Raw genomic sequence first — 19,058 nt, 5'->3', positions numbered from 1 at the left:
AGCGGGTGGTGGCGGGGGCCCCCTGGTGGCAGGACTGGGGAGCAGCGCCTTCTTGGCGGCAAGAAGCAGGAAGGACACAGGGTGGGCGGGCTCCGGCGTGCACGGGGGCCTGCCTGCCACACCCAGACACGCTCGCACTGACCTTCCCTGCTCCTTCCAGACGTCCTCAAACTTTGGGCACATCCCCTAGTTCTAACCTGGTCCTCACGGGAACATACACCCTCGGTTCCAGGTATCAACTGCTGCCGGTGACTTGTGTTCCTGGATGTTATCATTATGGGCTGGTGAACATTTATCCGGTAGCTAGTACTACAGTTTGGATGTTGAATGTCTTCTAAAAGGCTAGTGGGTTGCATGCTTGACCAACAGGGAGAGTCTAGCCATTGCAAAGCGCTGGAACCCTTACTGGGTGGGGTTTGGTGAAAGGGTGCTGGTGGGGAAATGGGCCGGTAAATACTTCGGTTATTCAGGCTAACCTGATACCTGCCACCCTTCCGCAGTTTGCTTCCGGAGACAGTTAAACTGCCACCTGCCACCCAGACCAGAGACTGATGACGCAACTGTCGCACCAATGATTGTTAAAGAACTCGACTTGCGGGATCAATGGGGGAGGAGTAAGGGGTATATAAGAAAGCCATGTGTACGCAATAAATGAGAGCTTGCTTGCTAAATGCCCAGTGCCTACTCATCCCCTGCCCCCGAAGGAGAGTCCTCAAGTAGCTAGCCCACTAAGGCAGGCAACAACAGCAGGTGCTAAGTCACGGGAGGAATGCTCTTGAAGGGGATTTGTGGATCTGGACCTTTGCCTCTCCCTCCTCTGCTTTCTGGTTGAGGAGGCAAGTGGTTTTGCTGTACTACACACCCCCACCATGATGTGCTGCCTCTTTACGGACCCAAAGCTAGGGACTGGAACCTCCAAAACTGCAAGGGAGAAAAAACATTTTCTCCTTATAAACTGTATCTCAAGTATTTTTATTATAGCAACAGATTAACACACATGGCTTCTATCTGTACAGAAGTATCACAACTTGAATATGCACACACATATGTATGTATGTATGTACGTATGTATGTATGTATGTATGTAGATGTTTGGTTTTGTTGTGGTGTTGAAGCCTTTGTATACTAAGCAATCTTTTTTTAATTGAATTAAAAAAAAAAAGGATTGAGGAGGAGCTGGAGAGTTGGTTCTGTGTTTAAGAGCAATGGCTGCTCTTGCAGAGGACCTGGGTTCAATTCCCAGCACCCACATGATGGCTAACAACTGTCTGTAATTCCCATTCCAGGGAATCCAATACCCTCTTCTGGCCTCCATGGGCACTGCACATACATGGTGCACTTGCAGGCAAAGCATTCATATGCATAAAATAATAAGTAAATAAATAAAATCGTAAAGGGCTGAAGAGTCTTCTGTAGTCATTAGCTAGGAAAACTATGCTTGAAACACATCATCAATCATCTTTTCACTTTCTTGTCTTGCCCAAACCTTTCTCATTTGGTCTTCTCAAACCTCTATTTAAAAACAATTTTGATGTAGCCATAGAAACATAACATTTTACAGTCGTTCACAAAAATAAGACTCACTAAACAAAGATAATTTTGCAAAGAAACCCACAAGAGGCATTCTTTCCACTCTGTATAAACGTTAACACAATACAGTGTTTATCTATAGAATGGGTCAGACAATGTTTTCTCAAACATTTCCTTTCCTGACACTGTTAGCAGTAGGTAACAAGGCATAAACACTCATCTTTTAGAGGATACACAGAAGGCCACTCTGCAAATACCTAATAATTTGTCTCTTCTGTTTCAACTGAGCTCTTCATATCTGAACCCCAGCTTCCCCATTTAGGACTTGTGACCTTAATTTGTGTACTTTCCCAAGCCTTAGTTCATGTGTAAAATGAGACAACTGTATTTCACTAGTCCAGAAAAAGATTACATAATGAAATAAGTTTCTAGGTCCCTGATACCCCTTTTATATATTGTATACGTATATTTTCACGTGAAAAAAATCTGTAAAATTGTTTATCAGATTGTTGAGGGGTATGTAACCAAAGTAAGGCCTCAGCACTCTTGCTGTAAAGCAGAGCCCCTTTGCTGGAGTCCTTGGAGCTTTCATCCTAACTGGTGGTAAACAGGCTGTCAGGATTTTATGAGGATGTGCAAAGTGCGATGGGTATGTGGGTTTTCTCAGAAACAGAACTATATTGGTGCTTTCTGAAAATAGACACAACTCGACGGTTTCTCCATAACACTCCTGCTATGGTTTGATTGTTCCCAGCAGAACGCATGTTGAAATTTAATCCCCACTGTGAAACAGCAGGAGGTGCAGTGTGATGGGATCTTAAGGAGTGACCAGGCCATGAAGGCAGAGCCATTCCTGCATTCCTGGATTTGTGGATTATCCTGAGAATAAGCCTGTTATCAAAGCTGGTTTGGCTCTGTCTTTTGTACCCATTCTCATGCCATGTGATGCCAGCTGTCCTGTAATGCCTTGGAATGCTGCAGAAGCTCCAGGGAGGACCTTACCAGAACCATCCTGGCAGCCCGATCTTGATCTTCCTGCCCTTTAGAACTGTGAGTTGAATGAGTCTCCTTTTCCATATAAGTTAGTCAGTCTCGGATACTGTGTTATGAAAACAGAAAACAAACTAAGACAATTCCCAAATGTAAGCTAGCTAAATGTCTACAATTTTACTAATAACATCTGTAGCAGATATAAGATTGATCAAAGGGAAAATGTACTGTATATAAGTCAAAAAATAAAAGCCTTTAAAAACTATATTCAAGGTAACCTTAGCAGCAAGACTTCTGAAAATCAATAAATGTTACAGTGCAGGACTTCCATTGTTAGAAACTCTCCATGGTTACCAAGTCCTCACACATAAGACAGGATGAAGTGACATTATAGTGGGTTATCATTTGCCTTTCCCCACAGAAACCTTCTAGTACCTTACATCCCCCAAAATGAGTCCAGTCTACAAGAGTGGAAGCCTGTGACAAAGTCTGTGGGTGACCAGAGAGCAGCTCAGGGTGTGTTGTTTTGACAGAGGAAGCTACTGTTTAAAGTGCAAATTTAAGGAGCTGAAGAGATGGCTCAGCACTGGCTGCTCTTACAGAGGACCCAGGTTCTACTCTCAGCATCCACATGGCAACTAACAACTGTCTATAACTCCAGTTCTTCTGACCTCCATGGACACTGCACATCACAGGTGCACTTATATACATATAGGTAATACACTCATATACATAAAATAAATTCAAAAAAAATTTAAACGCAGATTTAAGATGGGCTAGACTGGGAAACCCAACTGGAAATGTCAATCTCTTCCAAGTGTCAAGTCCTCCTCCATCCTCAAGGTTACCTCCTCCTCTGTTCTCATGCCTAGCACATGTCCTGTCCTCGATATTACAAACAAATATTCAGATTGTATGCATTTAGAAAGGCTTTCCTGGGCTCATGTAAATTTCCACATAAGTAACACATAATGTTCATGGTGCTTAGTCATAAGAAGGCAGCCGATTAATACTTGTGGAATGAATGAGAATGAAAAGAAATAGGGAATGAATTCCCATTCCCAATGTACGAAAATGAAAGAGAAGAAACACCAAGGGGTAAGACAGAAGGAAGGAGCAGATATATTAAGTTTTAAAAGTGTTATTATAGACACACACCTGCAATCCCCAGCACATGGGTGGGCTGAGGCAGGAGGATCCTGAGTTCAAAGCCAAACTGGGCTGTGTAGAAAGTCTCTGTCAAAGAGATGAGAGAGAGAGAGAGAGAGAGAGAGAGAGAGAGAGAGAGAGAGAGAGAGAGAGAGAGAGAGAGAGAGAGAGAGAGAGAGAGAGAAAGACAAAGAAAAGGGCAAGCATTGAAGTCTATGAGAAGAGTATTAATACTTAATGATAGCACTAGGGCTAGGTTTCTTGTTTTTATTTTTCATTCTTGTGACTATATAAATGAGTACAGTCTTTGCATTGTCTCCACCCCTCCCAGTGGTTAAGGGCAATGACTGCTCTTCCAGAGGACCCAGGTTCAATTCCCAGCACCCACGTGGAGGCTAAGAATCGTCAACACCAGTTCCAGGGGAATCTGACATCCTCTTCTGACCTCCGCAGCATTGCATGACACGGCGTACTCACATACATGCAGGCAATATACTCATACATGTAAAATAAAGTTAATAAAATATTAAAAAAAGAAGGTGGTGGACAAGAGTTTGTAGAGTTGCATGGCAAGCTCTATTAACGGAGCACATACGTTTTTGGATCAGTATTGTGATGATCAACCCTGGTTGTCAATTCGATGGGGTTTGTAATCACCATGGAAGCAGACCTCTAGGCTTGTCTGTGAGAGGCAATCTAGATTAGGTTAACTGAGGTGGGAAGATCGATCCTGAACATGGATGGTGCCATTCCGTGGGCTGGGGTCCCGGAGTGCATAAAATGGAAAGCTGGCCAAGTGTTCATCTCTTTGCTTCCTGACTAAAGACATGGTGGTGGCCAGCAGCCTGGAGCTCCTGATCCCTGTTTTGATGAACTGTAACAGCAACCTGCGAGTCCAAGTAAACCCTTCCCTAAATGGCTTTTGTCAAGTTACTTTTTTGTAGCAATAGGAAAGATACCTAATGCAGGTATTAAATCCCAGTGTTATCGCCCATTTGCTCTGAGATCTTGGGCACGTTATAACTTCTCTGTGCCTATTTCTTCATGTGTGAAACCTAAAATTGTGCCTTATTCACAGGGTAATTTGGAGAATCATAAATTAGTAAGTCTTCTAGACTATTGTAAGTGGTGAGTCAATGTAGTTGGCTTCATTATATTAAAAACAATCTCAAGAAAAAATATTGAAAATTTAATTTTCCGCCCAAAATTGACAAAGAAGTAAATACAAAATTAACAAACTAAAAATGGATAATAAATATATGGAAAAAGTTTACTCTTGCTAACAAATAAAAAGATTAAAATAAGATCACATTGTTTGCTTTACCAAAAGAATGCTATGTGACTGACATTATTGCTGGGAGAATGCAATTTGGTAGTACTTTGGGGACACTTCTGACCATAGGTAACCTACAGCAACTTTTAGAATGTTCATATTCTTTGAATCTAATTTTTCAGGAACATATCCTAAGTTATTAATGAGAGAGGAGCAAATACATTAGATATCATTATAATGATATCTATTAATTATTTGTGAGCAAAAATGTAACCAGTCTATATATTAACTTTTTATGAACAAATGGATTACGTAGGTAACAAACACCTAGTGAGATTAGTGATAGTTCTGAACTTAGTGAGATGATATGGAGAAATGTTCCTAATGCTAAATGAAAAAATCAGAGGGTTAAAACATACAGCATAATCTCATTTTGAAAAGCATTTTCTAGGGAAAAAAAGAGAGTGGACAAAAATATACCAACATGCTAATCATCTCTGGTTACGGTTATGTTAATTATGATTAGCAATGTTCCTAAGTTTTCAGATATTCTTTCTAAAAATGTACTTGCTTTCCTCCTCCTCCCCCCTCCTCCCCCTCCTCCTCTTCCTCTCCCCTCCTCCCCCTCCTCCTCTTCCTCTCCCCTCCTCCCCCTCCTCCTCTTCCTCTCCCCTCCTCCCCCTCCTCCTCTTCCTCTCCCCTCCTCCCCCTCCTCCTCTTCCTCTCCCCTCCTCCCCCTCCTCCTCTTCCTCTCCCCTCCTCCCCCTCCTCCTCTTCCTCTCCCCTCCTCCCCCTCCTCCTCTTCCTCTCCCCTCCTCCCCCTCCTCCTCTTCCTCTCCCCTCCTCCCCCTCCTCCTCTTCCTCTCCCCTCCTCCCCCTCCTCCTCCTCCTTCCCTCTTCTCCTCCTCATTTTCTTTTCTGCCAGGGCTTCACTATATAGACCAGCCTGGCCGCAAACTTGCAATCCTCCTGTCCCAGCCTCCTAAATGCTGGAATGCCTGGCTTAAAAATGTGTCCCCCCCCCACCACGAGTGTATGTCATAAAAATTGTGGAAATTCAGAAGAACTCAATGCTCATCATACTACAGAATTATTAAGACAAAGATTCATCAAAGCAAGATGTGGAGGGAAACTGTCACTCCTGATGTGTGGTCTGTGGGCAGTGACACACTGGGGAAGGTCACAGGAGCTGCCTTCTCAGCACCTGTGAGGGGCCAGGGCTGCAAAAGGGGTCTCTCAGATGATGGCTCCACTAATGCTCCAGAAATTAAGCTGAAACTCCCACTTGGTAATACCCAGCCCTGATCCACCGCTCCACCAGTCTGTTCCAGTCTATTTCTCCTCTATTCCACCCACCAGATGCTGACCAGACCATGGATATGTCAGACCCCAGACACCACAATGTTTTGTACATGAACCCTTCTACCTACTGACTCCTCTCACCAGGAAACTCGCTCATCCTTTAAGACTCCCTTCAGAATTGGACATGGGCAAACACCTTGAATCCCAGCACTCAGGAGGCAGAGGCAGGCAGATCTCTGTGAGATTGAGGCCAACCTGGTCTACACACCGAGTTCCAGGTCAGCTGGAGCTACATGGAGACCCTGTCTCAAAAACCAAAACAGAGAGAGAGAGCCTTTAAGGGTCAGTTTCCAGTTCCCTGATCATGTCTTTGGAACCTCCGGCCCTCACTCTGATTCTCAGCCTCCTGTCTACTTGCAGGAGCCAGTGACCGTGTCTTGGCCTCTTCTGATACTCAGTGTCTGAGTGTCTAGTTCATAGCAGATTCTTAACACATTGGGGTAAAAAGTCTGGCTGGAAGTGGGTCAGGAGTGCAGTGGGTAAGGCACTCGAGGGCGACGCTCTGGTACAAAGCTGGCTGACTGTCACAAGACAGAAAGAGAGCAAGAACTAGAAAGAGATTTTTTTTAAAAGGACCAAAGACTTCAAACAGCCAGATGATCAAAGCTGAATAACTTACACTTCCTGGTTTCAAAACTTACTACAAAACTACAGTAAACAGAAACAGAGTGGTACCAGCACACAGACAGAAAACCAGCGGACAACTAGAGAACTGAAAGTAAGCCCTCACTTACGTGGTCAACTGGTTTCCTAGAAAGATGCCAAGACAGTTTAACGGGGAAAACACAATCTTTTCAACAAATGGTGGTTGGAAAACCGGATCCATGTGCAAAAGAATGAAATTGGAGCCCCATAAAGCAAACTTAAAATGGATCAAATACCTGAACTTCGGAGTTAAAACTATAAAAACCATTAGAAAAATGCACAGAGGAAAAGCTTCATGACACTGGGTTCTGGTGATGACTTTTTGGATGCAGCAACAAAAGTGAAAATAGATAAATTGGATCTCATCGAAATTTAAAGGTGCTGTGACACCACCAGTAACCGCTAACCTGCAGAACAGGAGACAAAACTTGCAAATCACATACAGTAAGAGACTATGTACAAAGAACTGTAATAACACAGTGTACTTAGAAACTGGGCAAAGAAGTTGAATAGGCAGCCAGAAGAAGTACGAATGGCCACTAAGCATGTGAAGAGATTACCAAACATCACTAATGTGCTACTTTATACCAGCTGCCAACTTCACAGGATCTAAAATCACCTACAAGATGATCTCTGGACATATCTATGAGGGATTTCCTAAACTAGGTTAATTGAGGTGGGAAGACCGACCCTAAATGTGGGCAGTACCACTCTATGGGCTGGTGGTGATGAGAACGGTCAGGAAATGGCATAATGGTAATGGTTGTACATGTTCTCAGTGCTACTGAATCAGACAGTTAAAATGCACATCTGCACAAACCCACATGAACATGGACATACACCACATACCCACATCTACAAATGGTTAAAATGATGCATATCTGCTATAGCGTCCTTACCACAATATAAAAAATAAAATAACACCCCCCCAGTAGCTAGATGGTCCTCAAAAGGCGGACCCCACATTCACAGCTACAGGGGATGGCTCCAGTCATGTCCAGCTTTGGATTAACAAATCTATGCACACCTGGTCCACTTTGGTATCTCACCAGCTCAGACTTCAGATAATCCAATAGCTGTACCTCATTTATTTATTTACTTATTTACTTATTTTTATTTGAGACAGGGTCTCCCTGTAGCCCCAGCTGTCCTGGAACTCACTATGTAGACCAGGGTGGCTTTGAACTCACAGAGATCTGCCTGCCTCCTAAGCACTGGGATTAAAGGTGTGCGCCACCACGCACAGGCATTTTTCTTTCTTTTGCTTCTTGATGTCAGCTGGGAGAGGCCGTGGGATGAGGACAGTGGGTACTGTTGGCCGCTAGACATAAAAGAGGGAAGAAATTGTGGAATTAAACTGTGCCTGAGCTCCCTCTCAGTAGCCATCTTTATCAGTTTGAATGAGAATTGTCCCCCATATGCTCCAAGTACATGAACTTGGTCAGTCGGTGGCTCTGTCTGGGAAGGTCATGGAACCTTAAGGAACTACGACCTTGCTGGGGGGTCATGTCACTAGGGGGAGAGTCATAGCCTTGTCCTACTTCCAGCTTGCCCTCTCTGCCTCCTGCGTCTGATGCGCGTCCTGAGCTTTCTGCTCTGGCTGCATCCTGCCAAGCCTCCTCCGCAGTGATGGAATCATCCCTCTGGAACCATAAGCCCTTCCTTCCACAAGTTGCCTTGGCCATGCTGTTTGATCACAGCAACAGAAAAATAACCAACCCTCCACCCTTAACACAGTGTCTATCTTACCATTTAAGGATCTGTGCAGACAGCTTTTTCTTTCCTTATTAATTTTTTAAATATTTCCCGTTCCTCACACTCTAGAAGTTGTGATATCTACATTCAACATGTACACACACACAATTCCTATGCCATGCAATTCAAGCTATTTCCTTTTTGGCTAGCTTCACTGGAGATAGACCCAACCAACGTTTCCTCAAAATTATATATTTTGACATCTCTTGGGCCATTTCTCCAAATTAGATTCTGTAATTCTTTTAACTTTTCTTCATATAACTGGTTCCTCCACCAACTTTCTCTAAATCTCTCTTAATTGTAGCTAAAACATTTGCAAGAGCATTCTGGAAATTTCAGTGTAAATGGAAATGGAAGTTGATTGGTGGGATTTTTTTGTTGTTTTGTTTTGGGTTTTTGGTGTTTGCTTCTTTTGAGACAGGGCCTTACTTCTGTGCCCCAGGCTGGCCTCAGCTCTTAAGCCATAGTCTTACCTTTCTTCCCAAGTTAGGGTTATAGGCATGTACCACATCAGGCTTGAACTAACATGATGTTTGGTTTGGTCTGGTTTGGTTTTGAATTTTTAAGATAGGGCCTCCTATAGCCCCAGTTGGCCTGAAAGTCTGCTATGTAGACCAGGCTGACCTCAGTGTCACAGAGATCTGCCTGCCTCTGCCTCCTGAGTGCTGAGATTAAAGGCATGCATCACCATGCCCAGCATGTTTTTAATGTTCATAAAAGCTGTATAATGAGAAGATGATGAGTGGTGAACAGTACTATGAATTTGAAGCCGGTGGGTTTATGTACTTTGAATCATGTTTTCTGTGTCTAAGTGTTCAAAGCCAGCACTTTCCTCTTCCTATCAGGAGCATCTGCCCTGCAGTGACTTTCCTATCAGGAGACACTTCAGAAGCTGGCCCTGGTGGCATCCACCTAAACTCCCAGCCACGTTGGGGGGACTGATGCAGGAAGATGGCACATTCAAGGCCAGCCTGGTCTACATAGTGAGACCCTGGATCAAAATAAAAAGTGAAACGAGGGGGCTAGAGATGAGGCTCAGTCACAGAGTGTTTGACTACTGTACACAGGGTCCTAAATTTAATCCCTGATACCCCCCACAAAAGGCACTTCAGAGTAACTGTGGGGGACTTTGCAGTCATGCAGACATTGAATCTGCTGCTTCTTGGCATGATCAGAAAGAAACATGGCAGACCCACTTTGGACTTCAGAAGCCGCCCTCCTACACACTCTTTGCCACTGACCTGTTCCATTAACTGCTAAGTTCCAAACGCAAGGATTGGTCCAGAAATTTAACAGGTCCATATTTTATATTTCAGGCAGACAAACTAAACAAAAACTAGATGAATTATCATAAACTCTGTTTTTCTTCTTCTTTAAAAAATATGTATTATTTTTTAAGTTATGTGTATGGGGGCTGGAGAGATGGCTCAGTGGTTAAGAGCACTGGCTATTCTTGCAGAAGACCCAGGTTCGAATCCCAGCACCAATGTGGCAGCTAACAACTGTCTATAACTTCCAGGAGATCCAATGACCTCTTCTGGCCTTCATGGGCATTGCCTGACACGGGTGCACTTACACACATGCAGGCAATACACTCATACACATAAAGTAACAATAAAATAAAATAAGTGTATGTGTCCACGTGTGGGTGTGTGCACGTAACCACAGATGCCAACAGAGGTGCTGGATCTCCCTGGAGCTGGGGTTACAGGTAGTGTGGAACTTGGGAATTGAAATGGGATCCTCTGCAAAAGTGGGATGGGGCCTTAGCCACTAAGATATCTCTCCAGCCCCCATGGGCTCTGTTTATGTCATTCTTAGAAAAGCTACCATGCCATGTTGCCAAAAATAATCAACCGAGGAAGCAGTGGTTTCAAACAGTATACCAAACCACCGCATCCCAATGAATGTCTATCTTCTTGACAATACGCAGGCATGAAGCCTGGTTTTGATCCCCAGCTCTGTGTCAAACCAGGCACAGTGGTGCATGCCTGTAAGCCCAGCACGGCAAAAGCTGAAGCAGGAGGACTGATGGGCATTCAAGGTCAACCTAGGGTACAGAGACTCGGTCTTTGAAAGAAAGAACAGGGAGGAAGGAAAGCAGATAAAGAGGGAAGGAGAGATGGGGGAGAGAAGAAAAAAGGAAAAGAAAGGAAAGGAAGGAGGGAGGGGGGAGGTGAGAGCAGACAGAATCTAACAAGAGCCCCTTAGGATGAGTGGATTTTATTCACTATGATGTTTCTGGTTGGTAGATGCTGGGCATTTGAGGGGGAGGGAGGGAAGGGAGGGAGGGAGGAAGGAAGGAAGGCTTCTCTGTTAGCACATAAATCTTCCTTGCCTTCAGAAAGAACCATGTCTTAACACACCTCCCAAAGGGCCCAACACAGCATAGCACCTGGGTCAGGAGATGCAAATGTATTAGTAACCCAAGTGCTGAGCTCTCACTAAGAGCTGGTGCTATGCTAAAATAATATACAATTCACAGAAGTAGATGATTATTATTATTATTCCTATTATTCCTGCCATTTAAAGAAGCAGAGATTTGCTCACTGAAGACTTTAAACAACTACATTTCCAAAGTGTCTTAAACTAAGCTGGTAAGCAATGTAACAGGAACTCTAACCCTGCCTGACTCCGCAGTTGTACCCCTTCCCCTCCCTCTGTGAAGCCCCCTGGAATGAATGAATAAAATTCCTCTAGCTTGTACCCAAACCAGCCATTTGTTTTCTTGGACTTGCAGGAGTTGGCAACCATGCTTTGCAACAATCATGAATTTTATCTTAAAATCAGACATGCATTTTCATATGTACCTCTGTTTGTTTGTATTTCCTCAGTGCAATTCTTGTAAAAGATCTATCCGGTTCTTTTTAGTACCTGATTATGTCAGACTGAAACACAAACTGTGAATGTTCTGAAACATAATTTCTCTCTCAAAAGAAAATGTCTGCATGAACACATTATTCATGTGACTTTCGCATATTTAGTATTCTTAATTGAAAGGAACAGTAGATTCAGAAATGCCACAAACTGAGTGGAGGACTTTCCTTGAGGTCAACACTATCCGTGGCAGCCACATGTCCGGCCGGAAATCTGCAGGGCTGGTCGTTAACAGTGAGTCCCTGCTCTGTTGGACCTTTGGAGAGACTTGTGGCATGTGCCTCTACACAGGGTGGTAAAGCACTTTTTTCTTTTTTTTTCTTTTTTTTTATATTTATTATTTTTATTTTATGTGTATGAGTGTATTGCTTGCATGTAGCTAAGTGCACCCATGTCATGCAATGCCCGCGGAGGACAGAAGAGGCCATTGGATCCCCTGGAACTGGAGTGACAGACAGCTGTTAGCTGCCATGTGGGTGCTGGGATTCGAACCCCGGTCTTCTGCAAGAACAGCCAGTGTTCTTAACTGCCGAGCCATCACTCCAGCCCCGCACTTTCTGCTTTTACAGGTGTGAAATTTCATCTTTCTAAAGGGTCTTTAACTGGGTGTGTGCCTAGCAAGGCTGACCCACTGAGCAGAGCTTATGCATTCAGATGACACCAAAAATCCCAGTGCTAGGAATGGGGCCCAGGGCCTAGGCAAGCATTCTACCAAAAGCTACATCCCTAAACCATGTACTTCTTCACTGGACTGAGGGAAAGCTCTCTGTATTCCTAGCAAAGACCAAGGATGACCATTTGTGTTGGTCATTTTTAGGCAGGTTTGCCAAATATATAAACAAGATACATGCAAACCCTCTGGAGAGACGGTCTTTACTGCCAAGCCATTGGGACAATTTAACAATTGATAATTTAATACCTCACTAACTGAACTCTATTCTTCATGCAACTTGATTTCTTCAAATACTGTCAATGAATAATCCTACTACTTGCAAGTTACACAGTCAACTTGGTCATACACACACACACACACACACACACACACACATACACACACACACACAAAGATTAGTCAGCTTTCATCCTTGGCTAAAAGAATCAACTGTGTGCTCAAGAGATAAAATTGTAGGTTGTGATTTCACATACATACAACTTTTTATCAACCTCAGGACAGCTTAGGAAGGTGTTCTTACTATTTGATTTATAAATGAGAGAGTAAGACATTGGAAAGTTAAGAAATAAGATTAGGGCCTGGAGGGATGGCTCAGTGGTTAGATAAGGGGCTGGAGAGATGGCATCTGGTTAAGAGCACTGGCTGCTCTTGCAGAGGACCCAGGTTCAGTTTCCAGCACCCATGTGGTGGCTAACAACCATCTGTAATTCCAGTTCCAGGGGATCCTATGCCCTCTTCTAACCTCTGTGGGCTTTGCACAACATGGGTGTACTTACATATGCAGGCAATACACTCATACACATAAAATAAGAATAAGTAAAATATTTAAAAATAAATAAAATAAGATAAAAGATCTTCCAACTCTCAAAAAGCAGACCCTGGAATTAAAGCCAAAACTCTGCATCTCAACAGTAAATTGCCTCTTAGTTTGTTTCTTAAAAGTTAAATCAACTCCGGCAGTTGCATATTTTTGTTATTAAGCAATACTAGTGCATTCCCTATCTGGGGAAAATGAAAGAAAAAAAGGGCGGGCGGGCTCTGACAGTTGAGACAAAACGCTGATTGTTCCCTCCTGTCTGTTCCTCAGGTGGGAGGCCAGCACAGCATGAGTTTTGAAGTCAGACACCCAAGTTTTCTACTTTCCATCCGGGTGACCTTGGACAAGTGACTTGATCTCTTTGTGCTTCTGTTTACTCACCAGTAAAAGGACAAAACACAAACTAGCTCTGTTCTTGGGAATTAAATCACAGAGTAATTAAGCACTTTTGCACACCAATAAATCTCAACTATCCTTGTTATTAGCAAGTTGCTGGGACTAAGTTTACACTTGTGATCATATGTAAATATTAGGAAGCACAAGGCTAGTGAGATGGCTCAGGGGGTAAAGGCACTTTCTGTCAAGTCTGAGACCACGTGAGTTGATTCCTGGGATCCACATTGTGGAAAAAGAGAACCAGCTCCCTCAAGTTACCCTCTGTCTTCCCAGCCTGAAGTAAATTTTTTTTTGGGGGGGGGGGGGGGGGGAGAACAGTGAAGTTTTAAATCTATTAGGAGGCACAAATATATCTTCATATTTGGATACCAGGAGGCTATTTTGAATCGGGAAGATGATTTTTTTAAAGCGCACCCCATGTCCCCCCCGCCCCCCGCCCCGCATATATCTCCATCAAACTAGGATTGACCTTTGCTGAACTAAAACGAAGCGCTTGGATGAATTCCTCGGCGTCGTCTCACCTCCAAAAACCACAGGCACTGTAAAGCAGATTGAACAGTCTGAGCCCGACATCCCCAGTCCCTGTCCACTGCGCATCCCGTCAGGACGCACAGCCAACTCTGGACACCACGTTCCCTACCCGGTCCCCTCGCCGCCTGCATTACAAGAACTCGGTGCTCGGTCTTCGCGGTCTCAGAACAAAAGCTCGTTTGCTGAGACTGCCACAATGCAGCCCTTTCTGAAGTCATGGCACTCTCCCAGGGAACTAAGGGATTGTAGGGAGCAGCCGACGCCGCCTCCCGAGCCCAGGGGCCGGGGCGGTCTGGAGATCGCGGGTCCAGCCCCCCACCCCTGCGCACCCCTCCCCCCCCACCGCCCGCCGGTCTCCGCAGCTCAGGATCCCGCAGGACACGTGCGCTCTCGGCTCGCAGGGGACACCGGGTCCTCCTCCAGGCCGGGCGGAGAGCGCGCGGCCGGGTCCCTGCGCCCAGTCCTCCCGCGTCCGGTCCCCGCGCCAGGACCCCGCGCTCCGCCCTCCCGCGCCCGGTCCCTGCGCCCCAGCTCGGACTCACGCGGCGTCCTCTGTGGCCTGGGCCGACCCCCCGGCGGGTCCCGGGCCACGCGCACCCTGGGATTGCGCGCCGCCCATCGCGCCCGGCGACCTCGGAGGGAGCAGCCGGACGAAGGGCGGCGACGCTGGGCGGGGCGCTGCAGCCACCTCCCGCCCCGGCCGCACCGAACTTCTGCACCCAACATTCACCCCCGCGGAGCTGGTGCCTTGGGACAAGCTACTGCCCCTCTCTGGGTCTTGTTTTCTTCTGTAAAATAAGGGCGAGTGCTCGGCTTGACCCCCTAAAGCGCACTCCGGCTCTGGCCCGCGAGGAGTGAAGTTTACCAAACTCCTAGGAACAGAGCAAGTGGCGCACCGAGCCTGAGCCAGCGCTGCGGTCCAGCTGCTCCCAGCGTTCCTTCCCCGAGGTTCCGACTCTGCATCCCACCACTGGTCTCCTTCACACAGCGCTCGCCGGTCTTTGGGGGGAGAACACTGGACCGCCCTTTTCTGCGCACCCCTCATCTTTGTACCCCAACTCATACTTTCTATCTAGCCATTCTGTCACCATCACAGTTTCCTGTAGCAAGCTGTTGGCTAGTTTTCAGAAAGGTTCTCCCTAGGTTACACAGACTGGTCTCGAACTCGTGCCTTCAGATCGGCTAGCCTAGCCTACGGGATAGCCCAGACACTGCTAGAGTATAACTTTCTTAATGCAAGCAAGAACGCTCTCTTATCTCTGCCTCCTAGCCTATCTCCTGGTTTCTGTGCAATTAGTATGCACTAACTGAATGAAAGAGCTAGCAGCCCGGGGCACAAAACTGCACCCAGCAATTAACATAAGTTAATAAGTTTCTGGATTGGAAGTAATAGGAAAATAACGATGCAGCGACTCCATTTAAATTTTTCTACAAAGAATAAGAAAGTTGTGACAAAGACTGGTTTGCAACAGGTCTTTCTCTGTGTCAAAGTTTTTACCACCTGTTTACTGATTATTTCCACTGCTCAGTCAGAGTCAGGAAGGTTCGTAGTGCTGCACACCCCAGAAATAAGTATGTGGAATGGGAAAATGAAGATTAAAAAAAAAAAAAAACATAATGAAGCTGGAACTGAGGTTTCAAATTGCTAGAGAAGTAGACTCCAGGCAGATATTCATTAAAAAAAATTCAGACTCCTCACACATTCTGTCTGAAACCTATGGCAATGGTCCTGAAGTGCCACTGTTAAAACAGACATGACTCAAGTCCTGGTTCCCTCCGGGAGTGTGCTGCCCGTCCTGGTGGGGAGCTCTTTATTCTCAGAGCCACATTCCAAGGGAAATGGGAGGGGTGGAGTAGGCACAGGTCAGGAACCAGAAAGTTCCTTCCCAGGGTAGATAAGATGAGCTGTGGGAAATTTTATTATTGTTAGTGCAGAAAGGCACAGGGCAGATCAGTGATAGAACACTTGTCTAGCATGTGTGAGGCCCTGGTTTGATTCCCAGCATTGAAGAGGATAATTAATAATAAATAAATAAAAAGGAAAGAGGGAATCTATATCCTGTTGTTATAGAGACAGGAGACTACTGGGGGTGGGGGAGGTCTCTATAGCATAATGTGAAAGACTGAGACCAAAGGGCCTCTCACTGAGGTGCTGGGTGCTTGTAGGTTTGGCTTGGAATTATTTGTTTTGCTGCCCTGGCATTTACAGCGACAGTTTAAGGGTAGCCGTGTCTCCGGAGTCATGGGGGTGAAAATAGTGAAGGGGCATCTTATCCCTTCTGTGCCCAATACAGATTTGAGATCCCCAAATGCCCCTCATTTCCCCAAGATACAATTTGTGTTCTCACAGAGGCAGAATCAAGATGTTTTTCTCCAGCCCAGCACAGCTGTAGACCTTCCAAACAGAACACACTGTGGGATAGCTGCATTCTCTCCACTTGATGCCCCTTTGTTAAAAAGTCATCATCCTCAGTGAAGACGCATAATTGTTCTGTGCAATCACCTTTTGCTCTGAGGAGTTAAGAAAGAAATGGAAATGTGTCCTCTCTCTTGGTGTGTTTCTGAAATTCTACTTGGAGGCCAGCTGTGAGCTGTGGGCAGTCCTGAGCTTTGGCCCCAGTGACTAAGAAGGTGATAACAGTTCTTAAGCACTGAATCATTCCACAGCTGAGATCTTTGAGTGCAGGCAGACAGGTGACAGCTGGACATTTGACACTGCATTGAATGTGCAACAGAAAAAGTTTGTTTTTTGGTGTCCTGTGACTTCTGTCTAATTGTAACAAAGAAATCAGAAGAAGGGAGCAGCTCTCATTTTGCAGCCTAAGACTGAGTGGGCTGCTGAGCATGGTGGCTAGCCTGAGCCATGGACTCATGCCCATGGCAAAGCCAGAAGGCGGGGCTAGTAGTCACGCCATTTGCGCTTATGATTCTGTCAATAGGGTATTTTTTTAAATTTTCTATTTTTTGAGGACTTTATACATGAGTACTGTATTTACATCATGTCCACCCCTCTGGCTCTCCCCCTAAATCCTCCCACATCCTTCAACCCCTTTCAATTTCCTGACCTCTTCCATAATTATTATTGTTTCACACACACACACACACACACACACACACACACACGCTTCATTTAGTGGTGCTAGTATGCATATGTGTTTAGGGCTGGCCACTTGGGATTCTAATTGTCCCTGGAGAAAACTGATTCTTCCTCAGCAGCCAAGCACTTGGTGTGTTTTGTTTGTATTTGTTGTTGTTGTTTGGTTGGTGTTTTTTTTTTTGTTCTTTTTGAGACAGGGTCTTCCTGTAGCCCCAGCTGGCCCAGAACTCACAATATAGACCAGGCTGGCCTTGAACTCACAGAGATCCGCCTGCCTCTGCCTTCCGAGTGCTGGGATTAAAGGTGTGCATCTCCATGCCTGGCTTCACTTAGGGTATTTTTTAAACATTAAAAATATTAGTTGGAACTGGAGAGTTGGCTCAGCAGTTAAGAGCACTGACTGCTCTTGCAGAGGACCCGGGTTTGACTCCCAGTACCCATAACTCCACTTCCAGGAGATCTGACACCCTCTTCTGACCTCTGTGAGCATTGCACAACACGGGTGCACTCACACGCAGGCAATACATTCATACACATAAAATAAAATAAGTAAAATATTTTTTAAATAGTAAAGAGGGCTGGAGAGATGGCTCAGTGGTGAAGAGCACTGGCTGCTCCTGAAGAGGACCCAGGTTCAGATCCCAGCACCCACATGGCGCCTAACAACTATCAGTAACTCCAGTTCCAAGGGATTCAACAACCTCTTCTTGCTTCAGTGGGCATTGCACACATGGGTCCACTTACATATATGCAGGCAAAATACTCATACACACAAAATAAAAATAAATAAAATTTAAATAATAAGGAAAGAAAAGGAACTAAAACTCAAGATTGGCCCCAAGACTGCAAAATACACCCTTCAGTGTCAAACCCTGCTTCCAGAATGCCACCCACACCCTTCTGGGGTGGAGTTTAGCGTTTGTTGGCTACTTGTAACTGTGCTTAGTTACAAAAGCAAACCCATCCAGGTCCCATAGACTTGGGAAATGACTGTGGTTAATACTTATTGGGCCATACCATGTGTCAGGCTTTGTTCTGAGTGTTTTAGATGTGCCAGCTCATTTACTGTTCATTGATCTGATGGGTATGCACTTCTAGTATCTTCAACTTGCATATAAGTAAAATGAGGCAGAGTTTAACTGGGCACAAGGGCACATAACTAGGAATCGTCAAAAACAGGCTCAATGGACTGGAGAGATGGCTTGGTGATTAAGAGCACTAACTGCTCTTGCAGAGGACCTGGGTTCGGTTCCGGCACCTAACAACCACCCATAATTCCAGTTCCAGGGGCTCCAACATCTCTTTTGATCTCACACAAAATAAAATTTTCTTTTAATTTTTTTAAAGAATAGGCTCCAATTCATACAGGTTATCTCCAGAGCAAGAGCATGGTCTCTAACACTTCCACTCTATCTCATATTAACATAAAGAAACCGAATTTGGTTGTTTACTTATTTAGTTATTTGTGTTTGGCTTGGTTTAGGTTCTGTTTTTTTCTTGTCTTTTTGGTTGTGGGCCTGAGCCTTTAAAAGCTTTGCCAAGCCTCTAGCCCATGAACTGAGGTTTTAGCCCCTGGTTCAGCCCCTATGGAAGGCCGTATGGAGAACTCTTAGAAAACTACAAATGAACCTACCATTTGACCCAGTTATACCACTCCTTGGCATATACCCAAAGAACTTGTCCTGTTGCAGAGACACTTGTACATCCATGTTTGTTGCTGCTCTTTTCACAATAGCTAAGAGATGGAAGCAACCTAGGTGTCCCTCAATTGAGGAGTGGATAATGAAAATATGGTTCATTCATACAGTAGAGTTTTACTCAGCAGTAAAGAAAGATGAAATAATGAAATTTGCAGGTAAATGGATGGAACTAGAATCTGTTATACTAAGTGAAGTAACACAATCTCAGAAAAAATATCGACATATGTTCTCCCTCATATGTGGATCCTAGGATCAGACTCTGA

The 19,058-nt window shown here is 44.9% G+C and overlaps 1 protein-coding gene across 1 annotated transcript in view; it reads right to left on the bottom strand.

The window, feature by feature from the left end:
• Tacc1 (transforming acidic coiled-coil containing protein 1) overlaps positions 1 to 14,642 on the bottom strand; it is a 92,187-nt gene extending 77,545 nt beyond the window's left edge. The window contains exon 1 of the mRNA XM_029568542.1: positions 14,541 to 14,642. Within this exon, the coding sequence (XP_029424402.1) occupies positions 14,541 to 14,617 (77 nt within the window). The 5' untranslated portion in view covers positions 14,618 to 14,642. The remainder of the gene's footprint in view (positions 1 to 14,540) is intronic.
• Between the last annotated feature and the right edge of the window lie 4,416 nt (positions 14,643 to 19,058).

This window comes from Nannospalax galili, unplaced genomic scaffold, assembly GCF_000622305.1.
Source record: "Nannospalax galili isolate Female #2095 unplaced genomic scaffold, S.galili_v1.0 scaffold1871, whole genome shotgun sequence".
Classification (NCBI taxonomy): domain Eukaryota; kingdom Metazoa; phylum Chordata; class Mammalia; order Rodentia; family Spalacidae; genus Nannospalax; species Nannospalax galili.
The sequence above is the reverse complement of the archived record's forward strand: the minus strand, read 5'-3'. Positions and strand labels throughout refer to the sequence as shown.